Source organism: Vombatus ursinus, unplaced genomic scaffold (genome assembly GCF_900497805.2).
Source record: "Vombatus ursinus unplaced genomic scaffold, bare-nosed wombat genome assembly UNPS02014768.1, whole genome shotgun sequence".
In the NCBI taxonomy this organism is placed as follows: domain Eukaryota; kingdom Metazoa; phylum Chordata; class Mammalia; order Diprotodontia; family Vombatidae; genus Vombatus; species Vombatus ursinus.
The window spans coordinates 9,131,957-9,154,294 of record NW_020954546.1 but is presented as its reverse complement, the minus strand read 5'-3'; the positions used below and the strand labels follow the sequence as shown (position 1 = coordinate 9,154,294).

The 22,338-nt window shown below is 42.6% G+C and overlaps 1 protein-coding gene across 5 annotated transcripts in view; it reads right to left on the bottom strand.

Moving 5' to 3' along the window:
- ANKMY1 (ankyrin repeat and MYND domain containing 1) overlaps positions 1 to 22,338 on the bottom strand; it is a 142,609-nt gene that overhangs the window by 108,740 nt on the left and 11,531 nt on the right. For 4 of the 5 annotated variants that reach the window (XM_027861502.1, XM_027861498.1, XM_027861501.1 and 1 more), the window contains exons 1-3: positions 17,543 to 17,690; positions 15,410 to 15,568; positions 5,115 to 5,301 (exon numbers count right to left, since the gene is read on the bottom strand). In XM_027861502.1, coding sequence (XP_027717303.1) covers positions 5,115 to 5,301; positions 15,410 to 15,525 — 303 coding nt within the window. In that variant the 5' untranslated portion in view covers positions 15,526 to 15,568; positions 17,543 to 17,690. Of the gene's footprint in view, positions 1 to 5,114; positions 5,302 to 15,409; positions 15,569 to 17,542; positions 17,691 to 22,338 lie in introns of those variants that run through there. The other variant, XM_027861499.1, reaches the window with a different exon arrangement.

Here is a 22,338-nt window from a genome sequence, read left to right as displayed (position 1 = left end):
AGGGGGAGAGAGGAGGAGAGAGAAGGAGAGAGGGGGAGAGAGGGGGAGAGAGGGGGAGAGAGGGGGAGAGAAGGGGAGGCAGGGAGCACCCTGATTGTTGGGCATTTCACCACACACTCTTGAATGGGACTCTATTAGCCGAGCAGGGTGGACCTGCTGAACCAAAGATGAGGCCCTGGAAGCCTCCCCAAGGCTGCCGCCATCACAGGACACACCGTGGGGCCCTCTCTGCATCAGTGGGTGACGACAGGACAAAAAGACTGACGAAGGTCACCTGGACGCTAACCAGTCATCGAGGCGGCCACGGCCAGGGGTCAAGCAAACCAAAAACCTAAATGCACGGCCGGGGGGTGGGGGGGGCGGGGGCGACAGTCCAAAGTCCTTCGATTTTGTGCTTTTTCATCCGAGAGACAGAGGCAGCCTCAGTTCCTGGAGAGCGCCCATGGGTTCTAAAGAACATTTAGCAGCTTTCTCTTGTGTTTCACATGGCTGCATTTTTAAGGAACCCTCTTTTAAGACACAGCATCTCAGTTCACAGCCTGAATATCACGTTACATAGCGAGTGAAGAATAAGATGGCTATGGGTAAGTGTGAATTGATTACATCATGCTATGAGTGTAGCATCTTCATTTTCACAAACAGCAGACACCTGGCATCCAAGAGCAATGGATCACAGAATCGTAGGTCTGGAGCAGGAAATCCCTCCTTTTACAGATGAAGAAGCTGAGTCCCAGGTTACTTAAGTCACTTGCCTAAGGTCACAAAAGCATTATCAGAGACAGGATATGAACTTAGGTCCTCTGACTTCCAAGCCACTCTGTTCTTTCTTCCACTGAACCACCACCATGCCCAGCACATGGTAGGTGCTTAATAAATGTTTCCTGACTATTGACTGACTCCCTTCCACAAAGTGTGAGGAAGGGAAAAGAGAGAAGAGGCTCCTCTTTCCTTTGCCTCCTCCACCTTCTCTCTGTTGAAAGCAATAAGAGACTGACCTCAAGAGGCCTAGCCCAGCCTGGGAAAACTGAGGTTTGTTCCTTACCAAGGTAGTCCTGAATCTTAACATAATCACCTGCGATCTAATGTGCTCCTACCAAAAGCCAGACCTAATGACTAACAGTGGTATGACTAACAGTGGTATGGCTGACTGCTCCAGACACTGGAGCCCAAGAGGTCTGTCTTTGGCCCCCTCCCATCCTCTTTCCAGAACTCTCCTACTTCCACTACACCCAGGCACAAGCACCATCATGCTGTCTTCTCCACTAATCAAAATCTTCACCTTTCATCCAAGTTCCTTTGACTACAGTCCAAAATTATTCCTCCTTCTTCACTGACTTTCCAATCAAATCTACCATTCCTTGACTACTGCTGCTCTCTGGAGAGGAATTTATCTGATTATCTGATTAAAGTGCTAAGAGGCTTAACACTCCTATAGATCATTTGAATTGTAAATGATAAGCTTATCAACCCAAAGGACTCTCTAATTGGTCACATACGTGGTGGACCAATTTTTGAGCAAGATTCCTCTATACAACTGGTTTTCTAGATAGCAAAAGACATTGTAATGGATACTACAGCCACTTGCTACCCTCTCCTTTGTGACCTTGTCCACAGGACTATAGGGTCATGAATTTAGAGGTGCACAGGACCTTAAGAGGATATCAAATCCAACCCCATTCAATTGAAAAAAAACCTATTTTATCTCCATCCCATCCTCTCCCCCTCCCCCAACTGGAGGAAGAGGAGGAAAAAAAGAGAAAAGCAAAGAGAAAATGAAAACTTTGGTAACAAATGTGCATCGTTAAGGAAAACAAATTCCTCCACTGGCCATATCCAAACATCCCGGCTCATTCTGCTCCCAGAGTCCTTCGCCCACTCTATTAGGAGGTGGATAGCACGCTTCGTCATTGAGCCTCTGGAATTATGGTTGGTCATTGCATTGATTTGAGTCCTTACGACAGTTAAAGTTGTTGGTCGTCACAATACTGTTGCTTCGTGCATCGTTGTCTGGGTTCTCCTTGCTTCACTCTTCCTCAGTTCATACGGGTCTTCCCAGTTTTCTCTGACACAGCCCCTCTCGCCATTTGTCACAGCACAACCGTGCTGTCATACGTCCACATAACTTGTTCAGCCCCTCCCCAGTCGATGGGCACCTTCAGTTCTCGAAAAAAGAACTGCCACAAATATTTGGGCATATGTGGGTCCTTTTCTTCTTTCTTTGATCTCTTTTGTGTATAACCTGAGTTCTCTTACTGGTGGCTCAAAGGCCTTGCACAGATGAGTGACTTTTCAGTCACAGTTCCAAACTGCTTTCCAGAATGGCTGGACCAGTTTACGACTCCACTAACAGCATACGATGTGTCTTGTCCCTCAGCCCCTCCAACGCTTGTCATTTTCCTTTTTGTCAAATATGCCAATGTGATGGGTGTGAGGTGGAACCTCACGGTTGCTTTAATTTGCGTTTCTCTAATTATTAGTGGTTTGGTACATTTTTTTTTTCAAATAGACACTGATAGCTTGAATTTCTTCCTCTGAAAATTATCTATTCGTATCTCTAACCATTTGTCAATTGGGGAATTCCTCTTATACATCTGAATCAGTTCGTATATATCTTGGACAGTAGACATTGGTCAGATAAATATGCTGCAAAGATTTTCCCCCAGTTACCTGCTTCCCTTCTCATTTTGGCAGCATTGGGGGCTTTTGTGCAAAAACGTTTTTAATTTTATAAAATTGTCCATTTTCTCTTCTTTGGTTGTGAACTGTCCCATCCCTAGATCCAAAAGGTAATTTCTTTCTTCTTCCTCTAATTTATGTCATCCTGAGGTCCAAATTGTGTATCCGTTTGAAGCTATCAGAATCTGATGTTGGTCTATGCCTAGTTTCTGCCAGACAGCTTTCTGCTTTGCCCAGAAGTTTGTGTCAAATAGTGAGTTTTTACCGCAGCAGTTATTATTGTCAGCTTTATCAAACACTAGTCTATTGTGGTCATTCGCTTCTGTTGCTGTGCATCTCATCTGTTCCACAGATCAACTCTCTATTTCTTACCTAGTACCAAATCATTTTGATGATTACTGTTTTGTACTGCTTTGTAGTATAGTTTGGGGTTGCTAGAGGGCGCCATAGTGCACAGAGTGCCAAGCCTGAAGACAGGAAGACTCGTCTTCCTAAGTTCAAATCCAGCCTCAGACATTTTCTAGCTGTATGACCCTGGGAAAGTCATTTAACCCCATTTGCCTTAGTTCCTCATCTGTAAAATGAGCTAGAGAAGGAAATGGCAAACCACTCCAGTATCCTTGCCAAGGAAACCCCAAATGGGGTCATGAAGAATCAGACATGACTAAAATAGTCAAACAACAAAGTATAATTTGAGATCTGGTACTTCTCAGCCCCCTTCCTTCCCACTTTTTTTAATCTCATTATTCCTTTTGAGATTCTTACAAGCTCATGGTTTTACAGATGAGGAAACTGAGGCACAGAGAGGTCACGTGACTTGGCCAGGACCACACAACTAGTAAGTTTCTAAGACAAGATTTGAACCCAGATCTTCCTGACTCCAGGTCCAGATGTCCCTTATCAATACACCATGCTTCCTCCCAGCAGAAAGAGCCCTAGCTCTGGTGTCATGGGACCTGGAATCAAATCCTGCCTCTGAAGCTTATTAACTAAATGACCTTGGGCTAGTCACTTAAGACTCTTGAGCCTCTGTTTCTTCATCTGTAAACTGAGGAGGCTGAACTAAGTCACTCCTACAGTCCCTCCCAGCTCTAGACCCAGGATCCTGTGATCTAGGTGACCTTGGGCAAATGACTTCATCTCTGTGGGCCTCATCCTCTCCCCCTGTAAAATGGAGGGATTCAAGGAGATGCCTTCTGCGTTCCCTTCCTCTCTAGCTCTCTGACCCTACGAAATCTCCATTATAACAGCAAAAACCTTCTAATATTGGAAATTCACTTTACCTAGACATACATATGATAAGGACATGATAAAGACAACTATAAAAATTATAACGGCAGAAAAAATTGAAGCCTGGAATAATTGAAAGGACATTCAGTGTTCACGGATAGGATCTATATAGTAAAAAAAAATTATAACATTGCAAGCTCAACATTTACATATTTGATTCACTACAAACCAAAATACTTATTTCTAAAAAATAATAATAATTAAATAGAAAAACAAATGGTTCAGGATATAAAAAACCACTTAAAATGGTGGATGGATTAGGCTTGCTCTCCCAGACCTTAAAACATATTTCAGAGTAGTTATAATCAAAACTATTTGATGCTAAGCAAAAGCAGATCAATGAAAAAGAACAAAGATGACAAACACAACCAAATGCACACAAAAGCTGTGTTAATTAAACACATTAATTAAAAAATTAAATCAGGGAAAAATTTTATTATTTAACAAATATACTTGAGAGAATAGGTAAGTAATATGACGGGACTTAAGATTTCAACCTGTATCTCACACCACATATCTCAGGGAATTCCGGCCAGGTGATAAACACACATTTAAAAAATGAATAACTTTCAGAGTGAAAGAAATCAGAATAACGCATCTCAATAGGGAGAGGAAGACAACTTTTACCTATTAGAGAAGTAGAAGAAATTAAGGAGAAAACAGACGTGCTTGATAAAATAAGACAAAAAGTCTGCACAACAAAAGAATCAAAGGGGAAAATATTTACAGTGATAAGCTCTAGCTCCAAAGTATACAAAGAAATGTTTGAAAATGTGCTAAGGCAACTCCCAGGTCCCAAAGAAGAAATAGTCAAAAGATGCAAATAGAAAATTTTCAAAAGTAGGCAAGCTGTTAATAGTCATTTGAAAAAAAGTCTGATCTGATTATCAAAGTAACACAAGTCTGAGGTTATCGCCTCGCACCCTTCAGATCAACAAACATAATGAAAAGCAAAGGGCCTGCCTGATGTCAGGGTGTATCTTGCTTCTCCAATAAACACAATTATTTCCTATTTGTTGGTACCAATGAGTGCCAAGTACTCCCTGAAACTGTATGGAAAAACCCATTACTGGCAATTAATGGGAAGCGAGTTCTCAGTCTACCAATGGCACAAAATAAGCACAGACGACTTGACTTGATTTATTTACCTCACCATTGCTCCATTCGAATATTCCAAATCCAAGTTTCATGTTAAGCCCAAATTCCCCCTTGTATACGCAACCATCAGGCCATTCCTGCACACCGGAAACCCGCTCGATAAAGTCCTGCAGCTCTGACGCGGGCACTCCCAAAGACTCCCTGTCATCGCCTTCCTCGTCTGTTGTAATGATGTCCCTGGGACAACAATTGGAAAAGGTTGTCAGAATGGAACCCAAAGCCAGACAGTAACACTCCAGGCCCCAACTGATGCCTCTCTTCCCAGCATTCCCCACCCAGTGACACTGCATAGTAGGTATTATTTAGCCCTTAAGTACAGGTTAGACAATAACATCCAATTCAGCGGACACCAAAAACAATGTTTCTAACTCATTCTTTAATCAAGGAGGCAGGGGGGTACAGTGGAAAGAGCCCAGGCATCAAAGGACCCGGGTGGCTTAAATCCCTCTTGGGCCTTGGTTTCCTCATCTATAAAATGAGAGTCGGCAAAGATGGCCTGAGATCCTCCTAAGATAGCCTATAAACCAACTTAGTCTGGGCTGGCTCAGAATGGTCCTAACGAGGCAAGGTAGCAGACGAGATCTCCCCACACACCAGCGAACTTTACAGACAGAAAAATTCTTCTCTGCCAAGTTGGTGCCCCCTAATTCTTTTGCATACTCCAAAGTACCTGGAACAGGGTTAGGAATGAAATATTCTCTCAATAAATTTATTAAACCATTTTTGCCTATAAAGATAGCACTTAAGAGAATGCTAATGATCTCTGGGGGAAAAAAAAAAGCCATTACTGAAGAAAGTTTCAATAGAGAAATCTAGTATATCTAAGCAAGCTGTACCAACATGGCACTACCTATGAAATGGCTAATATCCCTGGGGTATTCCAGAATCACAGATTTTCAGGGTTCCTCCAAGCCTTGACCTACATTTTCTATTCATTCATTCATTTATTCCACAAGCATTATTAAGTTCCTACTATGCGCCAGGCACCAAGCTTTGCAGCTATTCAGTCATTTCAGTTGTGTCTGACTCTTTGTGACCCCCATTTGGGGTTTTCTACTGGTGTGCTTTACCATTTCCTTCTCTGGCTCATTTTGCAGATGAGGAAACTGAGGTAAATAGAGTGAAGTGACTTGCCCAGGGTCACACAGCTAGTAAGTGTCGGAGGCCCAGAAGTCTATCCACTGCACCACCCAACTGACCAGGCACCACAGCTAGGCACTAGAAACAAAGAGATGAAGACAAAATAGACCCTGTCTTCAAAGAGCTTATATCCTATTGGCCAAAACATGTATCCATATCAATAAATGTAAAATTTAAACAAAGTAAATACAAAATAGTGTGGGGAAAGGAGACACTTGGCAGCTGAGGAAGAGAACAGAAATAACTGCTTTTTTCCAAAAAATATTAAAAATCAGAATTGAGCATGTGGAAGCTAATGACTCTGAGAGATCAAGAATCAATCAAACAGAAACAAAAGAATGAAAAAATAGAAGGAAACGTAAAATACCTCATTGGTAAAACAACTGACCTGGAAAATAGATCCAGGAGAGATGATGAAAAAAAAGAGCCTGGACAGCATCTTTCAGGAAATCATCAAGGAAAACTGCCCTGAGGTACTAGAACCAGAGAGTAAAACAGCCATAGAAAGAATCCACCAATCACTTCCTGAAAGAGATCCCAAATTGAAAACGCCAAGGAATATCGTATCCGAATTCCAAAATTACCAGGTCAAAGAGAAAATATTGCAAGCAGCCAGAAAGAAACAATTTAAATATCATGGAACCACAGTCAGGATTACACAGGATCTTGCAGCTTCTACATGAAAAGATCAGAGGGCATGAAATATGATATTCCGTAAGGCAAAGAAGCTTGGATTACAACCAAGGACCAACTACCCAGTGAAATTGAGCATAATCTTTCAGGGGAGGAGATGGACATTCAATGAAATAGGAGACTTCCAAACTTTCCTGATGAAAAGACCAGAGCTCAAGAAAATTTGATCTTCAAATACAAGACTCAAGAGAGGCATAAAAAGGTAAACAAGAAAGAAAAAAAACAACAAGATGTTATTAATAAGGGCAAACTGTTTACATCCCTACAAGAGAAGATGACACTTGTAACTCTTGGGAACTGTATTGTTATTATGACGTTTAAAAGGGGTATACAAAGACAGAAGGCTTGGGTATAAGTTGACTTTGATGTGATGATAAAAAATCTAATTAAGTGGTGAAAAGGGATTGTACTGGAAGAAGAGAAAAAGAGGAGGCAGATAAGGGTAAATTACATCACATGAAAAGGCATAAAAACCTATTATTGTAGAGAGAAAGAAGGGAGGGAGATGAGCATTGTTTGAACCTTACTCTATTTAGGGTAAAGAGGAAAAAAAGGGAGGAGGCTAATAGAAGGGAGGACAGACTGAGGGAGGCAGTGGTCAAAAGCAAAACTGTAGTGAGGAAGGTAAGGGAGAAAGGAGAAACAGAAGCATGAATAGAAGCATGAGGGGGAAACAGGATGGAGAGAAAGACACAGATAGTAATCATAACTGCAAATGTGAATGGGATGAACTCTCCCATAAAATGGAAGCAGACAGCAGGGTGGATTAAGAACCATAACCCCACAATATAATGTTTACAAGAAACACATTTGAAGCAGAGGGATACACAGAATAAAGGTAAAAAGCTGGAGCAGAATATATTGTTTCAGCTGAAGTAAAAAAAAGAAAAAAGCAGGGGTAGCAATCCTGATCTCAGACGAAGCAAGCAAAAAGAAATCTAATTAAAAGAGATATGGGAGGAAACTACATGCTGCTAGAAAGGTAGCATAGACAATGAAGCAACATCATTACTAAACATCCATGCACCAAGTGGTTATAGCATCCAAATTCTTGGAGAAGAAGTTCAGGGAGTTATAGGAAGAAATAGACAGCAATACTATACTAGTAGGAGACCTCAACCTCCCCCTCTCAGAACTAGATAAATCTCAACACAAAATCAACAAGAAAGAAGTTAAATTGATGAACAGAATTTTAGAAAAGTTAGATATGGTTGACCTCTGGAGAAATCTGAATGGGGACAGAAAGGAATATTCCTTTTTCTCAGCAGTACATGGCACCTATACAAAAACTGACCACACACTAGGGAATAAAAACTTCACAATCCAATGCAGAAAGGCAGAAATATTAAATGCATCCTTTTCAGATCATGATGTGATAAAAATTACATGTAATAAGGGTCATGGAAAGACAGACTAAAAATTAATTGGAAATGAAATAATCTAGTCCTAAAGAACAAATCATATAAACAATCAATAACTTCATCCAAGAGAATGATAATGAGACAACATACCAAAACTTATGGAATGCAGCAAAAGTGATCCGTAGGGTAAGTTTTATGCCTCTAAAAGCTTATATGAATAAAATAGAGAAAGAAGAGATCAATGAATTAGGCATGCAACTAAAAAAGCTAGAAAAAGAACAAATTAAAAATCCCCAATTAAAAACCAAATTAGAAATTCTGAAAACCAAAGGAGAGATTAATAAAATTGAAATTAAGAAAACTATTGAATTCATATATAAAAGCAAGAGCTGGTTTTATGGAAAAAAAGAATTAAATAGATAAGCCCTTGGTTAAAAAAAGGAAGAAGAAAATCAAATTATCAACATCAAAAATGAAAAGGGTGAATTCACTACCAATGAAGAAGAAATCAAAACAATAATTAGGAGCTATTTTACCCAACTGTATGCCAAATAATTTGACAATCTTAGTGAAATTGATGAATATTTACAAAAATATAAGTTGCCCAGATTAATGGAAGAGGAAATAAAATACTTAAATAACCCCATTTCAGAAAAAGAAATTGAACAAGCCATCAATGAACTCCCTAAGAAAAAATCTCCATAACCAGATGGATTTACAAGTGAATTCTATCAAACATTTAAAGAACAACTAATTCCAATACTATATAAACTATTTGGAAAAATAGTTGAAGAAGGAGTCCTACCAAATTCTTTTTATGATACAAATATAGTGCTGATACCTAAACCATGAAAAGTCAAAGCAGAGAAAGAAAATCATAGACCAATTTCCCTCATGAATATAGACGCAAAAATTTTGAAGAAAATACTAGCAAAGAGATTACAGCAACTTATCTCGAGGATAATACACTATGATCAAGTAGGATTTATACCAGAAATGCAGGGCTGGATCAATATTAGGAAAACTATCAGCATAATTGACCATATCAACAACAAAACTAACAGAAATCATATGATTATCTCATTAGATGCAGAAAAAGCTTTTGGCAAAATACAACACCTATTCCTATTAAAAACACTAGGCAGCACAGGAATAAATGGAGTCTTCCTTAAAATGATAGGTAGCATCTATCTAAAACCATCAGCAAGCATTATATGTAATGGGGATAAACTAGAAGCATTTCCAATAAGATCGGGGGTGAAACAAGGATGTCCATTATCACCACTATTATTCAATATTGTACTGGAAATGTTAGCTTTAGCAATAAGAGAAGAAAAAGAAATTAGAATAGGTGAAGAAGAAACAAAGCTATCACTTTGTAGATGATATGATGGTATACTTAGAAAATCCTAGAAAATCAAGTAAAAACTTACTTGAAATAATAAACAAATTTAGAAGTTTCAGGATATAAAATAAGCCCACATAAATCAATGGCATTTCTATATATTACTAACAAAGCCCAACAGCAAGAGATAGAAAGAGAAATTCCATTTAAAGTTACTGTAGACATTATAAAATATTTGGGAGTCTACCAGCCAAAACAAAAACCACGAACTATATGAACACAATTACAAAAAACTTTTCACACAAATAAAGTCAGATCTAAATAATTGGGAAAATATCACTTGCTCATGGGTAGGCTGAACTAATGTAATAAAAATGACAGTTCTACATAAATTAATTTAATTATTCAGTGCCATACCAAACTACCAAAAAACTATTTTATGGAGCTAGAAAAAACAATAACAAAATTTATCCAGAAGAACAAAAGGTCCAGAATATCAAGGGAACTAATGAAAAGAAATGCAGGGGAAGGTGGCCTAGCTATGCCAAATCTTAAATTGTATTATAAAGCAGCAATCATCAAAACTACTTGGTACTGGCTAAGAAATAGAGTGGTGGATCAATGGAACACGTTAGGTACACAAGACACAACAGTCAATGACTATAGTAATCTACTACTTGAATTGAAAATTTTATTTTATTTTTTTTTTGGCGAGGCAATCGGGGTTAAGTGACCTGCCTGGGGTCACACAGCTAATATCATGTGTCTGAGGCCGGATTTGAACTTGGGTCCTCCTGACTGCAGGGCCAGTGCTCTATACACTGTGCCACCTAGCTGCCCCTAATCTACTACTTGATAAATCCAAAGACCCCAGATTCTGGGATAAGAACTCACTATGTAACAAAAACTGCTGGGAAGACTGGGAAAAGAGTATGGCAGAAAGGAGGAATAGACTAACATCTTATTATACCCTATACCAAGATAAAATCAAAATGAGTACATGATTTAGATATAAAGACTGATACTATAAGCAAACTAGGAGAGCAAGGAATAGTTTACCTGTCAGATCTATGGAGAAGGGAAGAATTTATGACCAAACAAGAGATAGAGGACATTACGAAATGCAAAATGGATGACTTTGATTACATTAAATTGAAAAGTTTCTGCACAAAGCCAATGCAACCAAGATTAGAAGGAAGGAGAGCAGAAAGCTTGGAAACAATTTTTACAGCCAGTGTCTCTGATAAAGGCCTCATTTCTAAAATATATAGAGAACTGAGTCAAATTTATAAGAATACAAGTCATTCCCCAATTGATAAATGATCAAAGGATATGAACAGGAAGTTTTCAGAAGAAGAAATTAAAGCCACCTATAGTCATATGAAAAAATGCTTTAAATCACTATGGATTAGAGAGGTGCAAATCAAAGTGACTCTAAAGTACCACATCATACCTATCAGATTGGCCAACATGACAAAACAGAAAAATAATAAATTTTGGAGAAGACGTGGTAAAATTGGAACACTAATGCATTGTTGGTGGAGTTGTGAACTGATCCAACCATTCTGGAGAGCAATTTGGAATTATGCCCAAAGAGCTATAAAATTGTGCATACCCTTTGACCCAGCAATAGCACTTCTAGGGCTGTATCCCAAAGAGATCAGACAAATGGGAAAAGGACTCACATGTATAAAAATATTTATAGCAGCCCTTTTTGTGATGGCAAAGAATTGGAAATTGAAGGGATGCCCATTAAGTGCAGAATGGCTGAACAAGTTGTGGTACATCAATGTAATGGAATACTATTGTGCTATAAGAAATAATGAGCAGGCTGACTTCAGAAAAACCTGGAAAGACTTAAATGAACTGATGCAGAGTGAAATGAGCAGAACCAGGACAATGTTGTACACAGTAACAGCCACATTGTGTGATGAGTAACTTTGATAGACTTAGCTTTTCTCAGCAATGCAAGGATCTAAGACAACTCCAAAAGATTCATGATAGAAAATGCTATCCACATCCAGTGAAAGAACAATGGAGTCTGAATGCAAATCGAAACATACTATTCGCTCTCCTTTTCTTTTGCTGCTTTGTTTTGTTTCTTCTTTCTTGTGGTTCCTCTCATTAGTTCTAATTCTTCTTTACATCATGACTAATGTGAAAATATGCTTAATATGAATGTATAAGTAGAGCCTATATCAGATTGCACACCATCTCAGGGAGGAGGGAGGAGAGGGAAGGAGAAAAAAATTAAAACTCAAAGTTTTATGGAAGTGAATGTTGAAAACTAAAAATAAATTAATTATTAAAAAAAAAAGAGTTACAAGTACCATCTTCTCACGTCAGGATATAAACAGTTTAACCTTACTGAACATGATGGGTTTTTTTTTATTTCTTTTTGTTTCTCTTGAGTCTTGTATTTGAAGATCAAATTTTCTGTTCAGCTCTGATCTTTTCATCAAGAAAGTTTGAAAGTCCCTTATTTAAATGAATATCCATCTTTTACCCTGATTATGCTCAATTTTGCAGGGTAGTTGATTCTTGGTTGTAATCCAAGCTCCTCTGCCTTTCTGAATATCATATTCCAAGCCTTCCACTCTTTTAACGTAGAAACTGCTAAGTCCTGTGTAATCCTGACTGTGGTTCCTTGATATTTAATTTTTTCTTTTCTGGATGCTTGCAGTATTTTCTCCTTGACCTAATAGTTCTGGATTTGGTTACAATATTCCTTGGAGTTTTCATTTTGGGATCTATTTCAGGAAGCAATCAGTGGATTCTTTTAATGACTATTTTTTGCCCTCGGATTCTAGAACATCAGGGTAATTTTCCTTGATAATTTCTTGAAAGATGCTGTCAAGGCTCTTTTTTTAATCATGATTTTCAGGTAGACCAATAATTCTTAAATTATCTCTCCTAGATCTATTTTCCAGGTCAGTTGTTTTTCCAATAAGGTATTTTACTTTCTTCTATTTTTTCATTTTTTTTTTATTTTGTTTGACTGATTCTTGATGTCTCATAGAGTCATTAGCTTCCATTTGCCCAATTCTAATTTTTAAAGAATTCTTTTCTTCAGTTAGCTTTTATACCTCCTTTTCCACTTGGCCAATTCTACTTTTAAAGGAGTTGTTTTGTTCAGTGGATTTTTTTTCAAAAAGGAGTTGCTTTCTTCAGTCAATTTTTGTGCTTTCTTTTCCAAGGTGTTGACTCTTTTTTTTTATAATTCTCTTGCATGCCTCTCACTTCTTTTCCCAATTTTTCTTCTACCTCTCTTACTTGATTTTTAAAATTTTTTTGAGCTCTTCCAAGAAGACTTCTGGGACTCGAGGCCAATTCACATTCCCCTTTAAGGCTTTGTATGTAGACATATGACACTGTTGTCCTCTTCTGAGTTTATGTTTGGCTCTTTCCTGTCCCCATAGTAGCTTTCTATGGTCTATGGTCTCTTTTTTGGTTTTGTTGGGGGTTTTTTTGCTCATTTTTAAAAGTTGAGCTCTGCTCCTAGGGTGCAGGGGGCATTGTCCCAAGTTTCTTGCATGAGGGGCCAGGGGGCCTGGTCACTAGCTTTCTGTGCTGGGGCCTCTGGGGCCGGTGGCTTGCCCACTGTGCTAGTAGGGTGGCCTGGCCTAGTCAAGCCTGTTGTGCCCTGGGTTCTAGGGCTGGCAGTTTGCCTGCTGTACTGGGGCTGGAGGCCTCACAACTGGCCTGCTGTACCAATGGCCTTCTGAGCCAGGACCTTGGGGCCTCGAGTACTGATCTGTACTGTAGCTAAGAGCCTCCCCCTGGCTTGTCCAGACACTGCCTGTTCAATAGGTTCTGTTCCCCTTTTATCCAAGTGAGAGAGATCTTTCCTGAAGTCCTTCTCAATTATCTTGGGCTGGAAAACTGTTTCACTCTGTGTTTTTGTGAATTCTGTTGTTCCAGAATTCTTTTAGAGGTTTGATTTAACGTTGTTTCCAGGGGAAACTGGAGAGAACTCAGGCAACTTCCCGGCTTCTCTCTGCCATCTTGGCTCCACCCTAGCCGCCTACCCCTATTTAAATGAAAAAGGTAAAAGAAAATCCTTGTAACAAATATGCTTAGGCAAGCAAAACAAATTCCCTCATTGGCCACATCTAAAAATTGTGTTTCAATCTGCAACCTGAATCCATCACCATCTCTCAGGATTCATCAGCAATCCTCCAGAGCTGTGGTCCATCATGACGCTGATCAGAGCTCTTAAGCTGCTAAAGGTGTTTGTGTTTACAACGATGTTGTTATTATACACACTGCTCCCCTGCTTCTCCTCCCTTCACTCTTCATCACTTCATACAAACCTTCCGGATTTTCCCCAAATACATCTTTATCACCATCTCTCATGGCACAATAGTACTCTATCACATTCATATGCAACAATTTGTTCAGCCACAAACTGGGGGTAACTGATGGACGGTCCTTTAGTTTCCAGTCCTCTGCTATCACAAGAAGAACTGCTATAAGTACTTCTGTATCTATAGGTCCTTTCCCCTTTTCTCTGATCTCTTTGGCGTCTAAGCCTAGGAGGAGCAGACCTGATTCATAGGGGATGCACGTTTTAGTGACTTTTCTTTCCAGAATTGCTGGACCAATTCATAGTTTCATAAAAAATTCATTAAATGTGTCTGTCTTCCCACCACCCTCCAGCATTTGTCCATTCTTTTATCAGGTTTGCCAACCTGGTGGGAATGAAACTTTTTAATCTCTATTTCTCTAATTATTAGGGATTTGAAACATTTTTTTTTCCTTAGGGCTGTTGACACCTTGGATTTCTTCCTTTAAAGACAGTCAATTCATATTTTTTGATCTTTTATCAACCAGAGAATGGTTCTTATTCTTACAAATTTGAATTAATTCTTCATGTATCTTGGAAATGAGACCTTTATCAGAGGAACTTTTCTGGCAGGCTCCACATGCTAGAAAGGCTTCCAGGAAGGCCCCATTAACAAATTAAGGCTATTTTTCAAGGACCAACCCAGTTAAGTATACAGAGGCTCATCACCAAAAGGCTGCCAACTTGGAGATGAATTCTTTAATGAAAGCAGCCCATGAAGCAAAGAAAAATTCAAAATGCTCCACCACACCCCCCCCCTTAGTCCAGCATGGCTCTCATCTGTTTCTGGTGTGACAGCCCACAGAGTGGTTGGAAAGGAGGGTAAAGTCACACCAAAACAAGTCAAAAAGCATTTATTAAAGCACGTCCTATGTGCTGGACACTGTGCTAAGCACTGGAGACAAAAAGAAAGGCAAAAGACAGTTCCTAATCTCAAGGAGCTCACAGTCTAATGGGCACCCCGCCCCCCATTATCAAGATGAGATAATGTATGTGTGTATACACAAATATACAGCATAAACTAGAGATCATCTCATAAGGTTAAAGGAGAGGAGCGTTTAAAAATCACAGCTTTTAGACCATCTATAAGCCTTGATTTGACTGTTGGTAATCTGAATATGAAAGCCCTATCAATCAATCAATAAACATTCATTAAGTACGTACTATGTTCTAGTTAAAAAAATACAAAGACAAATAAAGGTCCCAACAACCAACAAGAGCACCTATCTCTCCCATTAGAATTCACATTCCTAGAGAGTAGAAATAGTTTCATTCTTTGTAGGTTTGTTCCAAGTGCCTAGCATGTATTGACATCTTAAAAACACACATTGATCATGCTTAACTCCAATAATCATCACCCCCCCATAAAAAAAGATGTCATGGAACAAATTTATACAACACCTTTTGGAGAAATATTTTAGATCTCCCATGGACCTGTCTTCTCTGGAATAAGCAGATTTGGTAGGGCTTGGCTCTGAGGGCTTAACATCCCCTTGGGTAAAAACCTCAGGATTCATCGTGTTTCCAAAAGCACTTTTAGCAGCTTCTTCTTTAATTGACCTGGAAGGACAAGTGGAAAGGTCTCAGACTTCATACGGGAATATGAGGCTGACACGTTAGAAACACAGAGCCATTGCTGAGATTCACTCAGGAAAAAATCCTAACCTCGAGCTCCGGTTTCAAACGATACCCTTTGTTTCCAGGCCTTCTGCTTAGTGAGTGATCCACACTTCCAAAGCTCCTTATTTTCACAAAGCCCATAATGGCCAGGAACCACTCAACAAACTTGAAGGAAATCTAGCAATCAGCACCCCTTGGATGCCTAGCCTGTCACAGAGACAGCTTCAATGAGAAAAAGCAGACAGCAAAACACACATCCCTGTTGCTCAAAGGACCAGCTTGCAGAGCTCAGTTTCCCCAAAAATTTCATGACCTCAGCAAAGGTACTCTTCCATCCAATTCCCTTTGGGGGAAGGAACATAGGAACAAGAGTTTTATCTAACAGACCAGCACACTATTTCAGTGAAATTGTATATGATTGGTTACTATGGCATCCTGTTTAATTGTCAAGTTCATACACTGGGGAAGTTGGGTTACTCTGTAACTTCTGGGCATGTCATTTATAAGTGATTAAAGACTGTGTGGTCACTTCCACTTTAAAAAAAAAAAAAAGGCCAACAGGCCCTATAGTTAGGCTAATAAACTGGTATTACATTGTTTCTCTGAAGAAAAAAATCAGAATTTCTGTAAACTCCAAGATGGAAAGATCTCAGGGGCCTTATATGATCCAACCCATACCTAAAAGAGGAGCCCCCTCTGCCATCTAAGAGGCTAGTGGTCATCCTGCCTTCCCTAGAAGGCCTCTGAGAAAGAAGCCACTACCTCCCCCAAGACCTCATGCACCGCTCTAATATTTAGAGAGAGACAGAAGAAATCCATCAAGACCAAATCTGCCTCCATTCCTGTTTAATAGGAACACAGATCAGGAGCCGGCAGGAGCCTCAAAGGTCATCTGGTCCAAAAGCATCTAGTCATTTGACAGATGAGGAAACTGAGACCCAGGGAAGTTAGGGGATTTGTCCAAGGTTACCCAGCCAGGAAGAAGCAAAGCCAGCACTTGAACCCAGATCCTCTGACTCCCGATAGGAGCTCTCTCTACCCCAGGTTCCTAATTCTGCCCTCTGAGGCCAGCCAGAACAAGTCTGCCCCTCTTTCCAATACACCCGCTGGTTCTTACGGCATCGACCTGGTCACCCAGAGGATGACTCTCTTTATACCAGTCAGTCCATTGACAGAACTACCCACACATCTGAGGTGCAGCTTCACAAGGGCTGGAAGTTGGACTGTGTGGCTGGTTCGAAGCCCAGCTCCGTCTGTGTGACCCTGGCCAAGCTGCTGCCCTTCTCCAGGCCCTACTTTCAATCTGTCAAATGAAGGCATCGTACCAGACGGTCCCTCAGGCCCCTTTCCAGCTCTAGACGGACGATGCTATGACCGCAGCTTCTAGATCTAGGACCCAGAATACGTACATCTATGTCCACAGTCTAACAGTCACAGAGGGGCTTGCCCCCACTCCCTCCAAAAAGAAAATCACTTTCCGCTCCACCGGACGCTGACTTGGGCACGGTCTCCACCTTCAGCAGTAACGCGTGAGCCACAGCTGACTCAAGAGCGAGGGATCGCGCGCGCACACGCCCCTGCCCAAGCCCAGCCGGTGCACCTCAGGGCCGCCTCCGAAGCTGTTTCCCGCGTGGGAATCAATGAATCCCAGACCCGCTGTGCTCCCACGGAGCCGGACGCGCCCCCTCGGGGAAGATGAGAGCCGAGGACCACCTGCCTGCCGGCCCCTCCGCCCAACCCCCCCGCCCGTGCGCCCGTCCGTCCGTGCTCCCACCCACCCTCTGTCCGCAGCGTCCCGCACCCTCCCGCACCCTCTGCGACTCTCAGCGAGACTCCCTCTCCCACGGGGCAATCCACGCCCCGGGACGGGCTGTAGCACTGCCGCAGTGGGGGCGGGGGTGACGCCCCACGCACCTGCCCCGTCCAACAACCCACGCTCGCCCGGCGGCGGCCCCGCGCTCCAGAGACCGAGTGCTAAATTCAGGTGGGAGTGGGGCGGCAGAAAACAGCAGAGCCGGGCGGACCTCCCCTCCAGACCCGAGCCGCGATCCTTCCACCCCACTCCGGTCGCGATGGAGGAGGCCAGAGCGTCCGCGTCTCCTTGGAGACCCTGCTCCGCGTCCGAGACTGCCCTTTCCTCCTCCTTCCTGTCTGGGCGTTCAGGGCCCCCGAGGCCGCCCCAACCCGAGGAAGGGCCGTCCCGACCTCCGATTGTGACCTCACAGGGGCTGCCCCACCTGCCCCCCCTCCCCCCGCGCTGCGGCGGTCGTTTGGGGGGCGGGTAGGGAGGGTCCTGGCTCTGGCTGGAAGGCACTGGTCAGTGGGCACAGATGGGCTCATAGCTCTATACAGCCAGAAAGGCCCTTAGAGGCCGGCTAGTCTGAACGCCCCATCTGCCAGTGAAGGGAGTGACCGGTCCAAGGTCAATATCAGTCAATCAATTGTAGGTCTTTGGTACGTCACAGAATCTCACACCTGAAAGACAAATTGAGGCCACCTCACCAAGCTCGCCCTAGGACACGAATCCCCTACTTCTACAGACTGACCAGTGGACCCCCAGCTCCCGTTTGACAGTGAAAGGGAACCCACTGCCTCCGGAGGCAGCCATTTCACTTCAGAGGCTGTTCCATCGAGCCTAACTTTGCCTCCGTTCTGTTCTCCCCTCCTGCCTTCCAGGAACCAAACAGACCAAACCACATCTTCCTTCCATGGGAGAGCCCTTCAAAGACCAGAAAGGTGCACCCTCTGAGTCTCATCTCCAGTTCCGTGGAGGCCCGATGACCTCCCATCTTCTCACCTTCCTGGCTGTCTTCCTCCGGACCCTATCCAGCTTATCACTGTCCCGTCCAAAGTGTGGTGCCCAGACCTCAGTCGTGAGACCCCACATGCACTCAGCCCATGACAGAATTTTTCTTCCAAACAACTCACACTTCTTCTCAAGGAGGTTTCGCTATTGCCCTGTGCTCTGGCCAAACTGGACCTTTCACTCACCATCTCTTGGACACAAGGGTATGCTGATAAATGTTTAACAAAAAGCTCTTGGTGGGGGACGGGGAAAGTAGGCAGGACATAGTAGGACATACTTTTTTTTTTTTTTTACCATTTTCTCCATCACTTTCTTAAGTCTAGACAATCAACAAATCAAACCCTGATTTGTTCCATTTGCCAATTTCTGAGGTGTAAATGCTCATGCTGAAAACTGTTACTCGTGAGCTGCTAAGGGCTGGCAAGTAAGCTGCTGCTTACACATCTCCCACTTCAACGATATGATTGTACCATTTTCCCTGAAACACCTTTGCTCATGGCATTGCCTCTGAGTAGTATAACCTCCCTTTGTCACCTGCACCTAATGGATTCCATGCGTCACTAAGCATCATGGATCTGTGAGCCCTTCACTGAGGAGCCTCTCTAAACTCAGCTAGACTGGTCATTAGACATATGTCACCAAACCTGTACTTAAAACACTTTCAGCTTGGAAGGACCTGCTAGAACAAGTATTTCCTTGGCAGAGCCTCGGAGAAAACCCTGGGGTCACCTTCACACTACAATGAGGCATCAGAGGAGAATTTTGGTGGATTTTGAAATCTGACCCATTCTTTTTATTCATCCATGAATAAAATCTCCACAGAGATACTAGAGTGGTTTGTCATTTCCTTCTCTGGCTCATTTGACAAATGAGGAAACTGAGGTACACAGGTTTAGGTGACTCACCCAGGGTCACACAGTAAGTGTCTGAGGCTGAATTTGCACTCAGGTCTTCCTGACTCCCAGCCCAACCCTCTATCCACTTTGCCATCTACTTGACCCACTCTTAATTGACCAATTAATCTTGATTCCATTTAAGGCCCTCTTTCATTAAGTCTTTCTTGACCTCTCCAAGAGAAATGGGTCTTCAGACCCTGAGATCACAGATTATACTTTTTTTGTTTGTTTGTTTGGTGAGGCAATTGGGGTTAAGTGACTTGCCCAGGGTCACACAGCCAGAATTCGCCACAAGTGGATTTGAACCCAGGACTTTCTGACTCCAAAGGCAGTCTTCTCTCCATGAAACACCCTGCCTCTCACCTCTTGGGCCCTTATACAACATTCTCTTTTGTGTTATCATAACTTAAATGTCTTCTCTGCTGACCTCTCATGGTTCTAAAATTCCACTATTGAAGATTTTATCCATTTGAGCCTTGGAGACCCCCTTAACAGTGTATTCTCCTCTTTTTGGTGAGTCCCAGATGCACCCCACAGATCTACCTAGGCCTCCAGCTTTATAGTACTACCCTAAGGGTAACAGGCTCTCCTTGGAATTGAAACAAACCCGAGGTTGTTAGAAAGGCAAGTTAAGGCCGACCCTGCCCCCAGGAACCTTCATAGGCTCCAGCCTCATTGTATAGCCCCAAATGTTTAAACTCCTCCTGAAGGATTCCCATGGTTAGGGGGCAAGACAGACATGGTGATCTGGCAAAGGAGACTAAGGAAGAATGCTCAGATGGATGGGAGGGGAACTATGAGAAAGCAGTGTCGTGAAAACCCAAAGAAGAGTTATTATCCAGTAGGAGGTCAAGGGGTTAATAGCATCAAATGCCATAGGGAAGTCAAGGATGAGGACTGAGAACTGGGGGCCATCCAGTTTGGCAATTAAGAGAACAATGATAACAGCAGGGCAACCACTAGGGGAGATGGGGCGCTGAAGGGGGAAATGTCTAGTTCCACCCTTTGTGGGGTCCAACCAGGAGGCACATGGAGAATCTTCTCTGACCAGCTTTCTATGGCCCATCTCAGACAGCCCTCCCACTTGTCTGAGTTACGGTCAGGAGAAAGAAGGGAGGCTACAGGTTTGGACCGGCCCAGGTCAGACTGTGTGAAGTTCACCCATAAACTACAAAACCAATATCACCTCCAGCGGTGCTTTCCAGGGCTCCAAGCTGTCCAAAGACGCTCATTCACCAGACAGTTAAAGGTGGTGATTTAAGACACCGTACAAAAGGCAATCTCTCGGAAATAATGCTCAGAAATGCTAAAGGGTGTTAATGGCCCAACCCTGCCTAATCAAGCACAAAGCTGTGTCAGGATGTGAGTGATGGGGCAATCATTCCCCTCTTCTGCCCTACCTAACGAGAGACAGAAGCCACAGACTGGTCAGCACACTGAAGTGGTTTGGCCCTTGGCCTGCATAAGAATTAGACTCTGACATATAAGTCAGGCTCCTAAACTTCCCCAACAGAATGTCAGCTCTGCCTCCCAGAGGCTGGTTATCAAACCCTCGGATTTCTCTCTCTAACCACCAGCTTGAAATTTCCATACTTCAGACGCCCATCAGAGAAATACCACGAATTAACTGCCATCCAGCCTGTGTTAAAGGTCGCCCAAGACATCTGATATTTACGACTGCCAGCCTAATGGACATCCATTAACTCTCCATTCCTGTGGGTTCTCCAAGCTCCAGCCCTGTATTAAGTTAGATTAGCAGAAGGCAAGGTACCTGGATCATATTATCTCTGATCCCTGAAGAAATGTCTTCACAGAGTTAAGACTGAATGTTACGCCCTCGGCTTTCACAGAGAATCATATCCCGTAACTCCTGACTGCGGTGGGGAGGGGGCCTGGGCACGAGATGTATGTACTCTGTGTCCCCCAGGGGAGCCGAGGGGAAGGATCTCCAGATAAGATAACATCAATGTCATTTAGCCACATAAGCCCTGGGGAATCCTGATCCTAATTCCTACCCTCCCAGATAAGTCTTGGGTCCTGGAACAAGACTCCTTCGCCCTCTCGGGGTCACAGGTGGACCCCTGAGTGCTCAAGGTTAATTCTCTAATGCCGCTGGCTGCAGCCTCCACCAGGAGCTTCCTCCCAAGACGATCAGTTAAGAACCAGTTCAGTCAGCCAGCCCTAAAGAGCTTTCAGAAAGGGAGAGTTAGGAAAGTGGGACAAAATTTCCCCCAGGAGGTCTATGATACACCCTCCCTCAAGTAAATAAGTGCCTGGGGGACTTCTGAAAAGTAGGGACTGTCCTTTCTGCTAGTATTCATATCCTCAGCACTTAGCACCGTGCCTGACCCATAGCAAGTATTAATTAGAGCTTCCTTCCTCTCTCCCACCTTTTTTTCCTTCCTTCCTTTCTTTCATTTTACCTCCCTCCCTCTCTCCTTTCCTTCCTTACCTCCCTTTTCTTCCTTCCTTCTTTCCTCCCTCCCACTCTCCTTTCTTCCTTCCTTTCCTTCCTTCTTACCTCTTTCCCACCTTTCTTTCCTTCCTTCCTTACCTCCCTCCCACCTTTCCTTCCTTCCTTCCTTTCCTTCTTTTCTCCCTATCATCTTTCCTTCCTACCTCCCTCACACCTTTTCTTCCTTCCTTCCTTTCCTTCTTTCCCCCTCCTTCCTTCTCTCCTTTTCTCCCAACCACCTTTCCTTCCTTCCTTTCCTTCTTACCTCCCTCCCACCTTTCCTTCCTTCCTTCTTTCCTCCCTCCCTTCTTCCATCCCCCTCCTTCCTTCTTTCCTTCTTTTCTTCCAACCACCTTTCCTTCCTACCTCCCTCACATCTTTCCTTCCTTCCTTCCTTTCCTTCCTTCTTACTTCCCTCAAACCTTTCCTTCCTTCCTCCCTCCCTTCTTCCTTCCTTTCCTTCCATCCCCCTCCTTCCTTCTTTCCTTCTTTTCTCCCAACCACCTTTCCTTCCTTCCTTCCTTCCTTCCTTCCTTCCTTCCTTCCTTCCTTC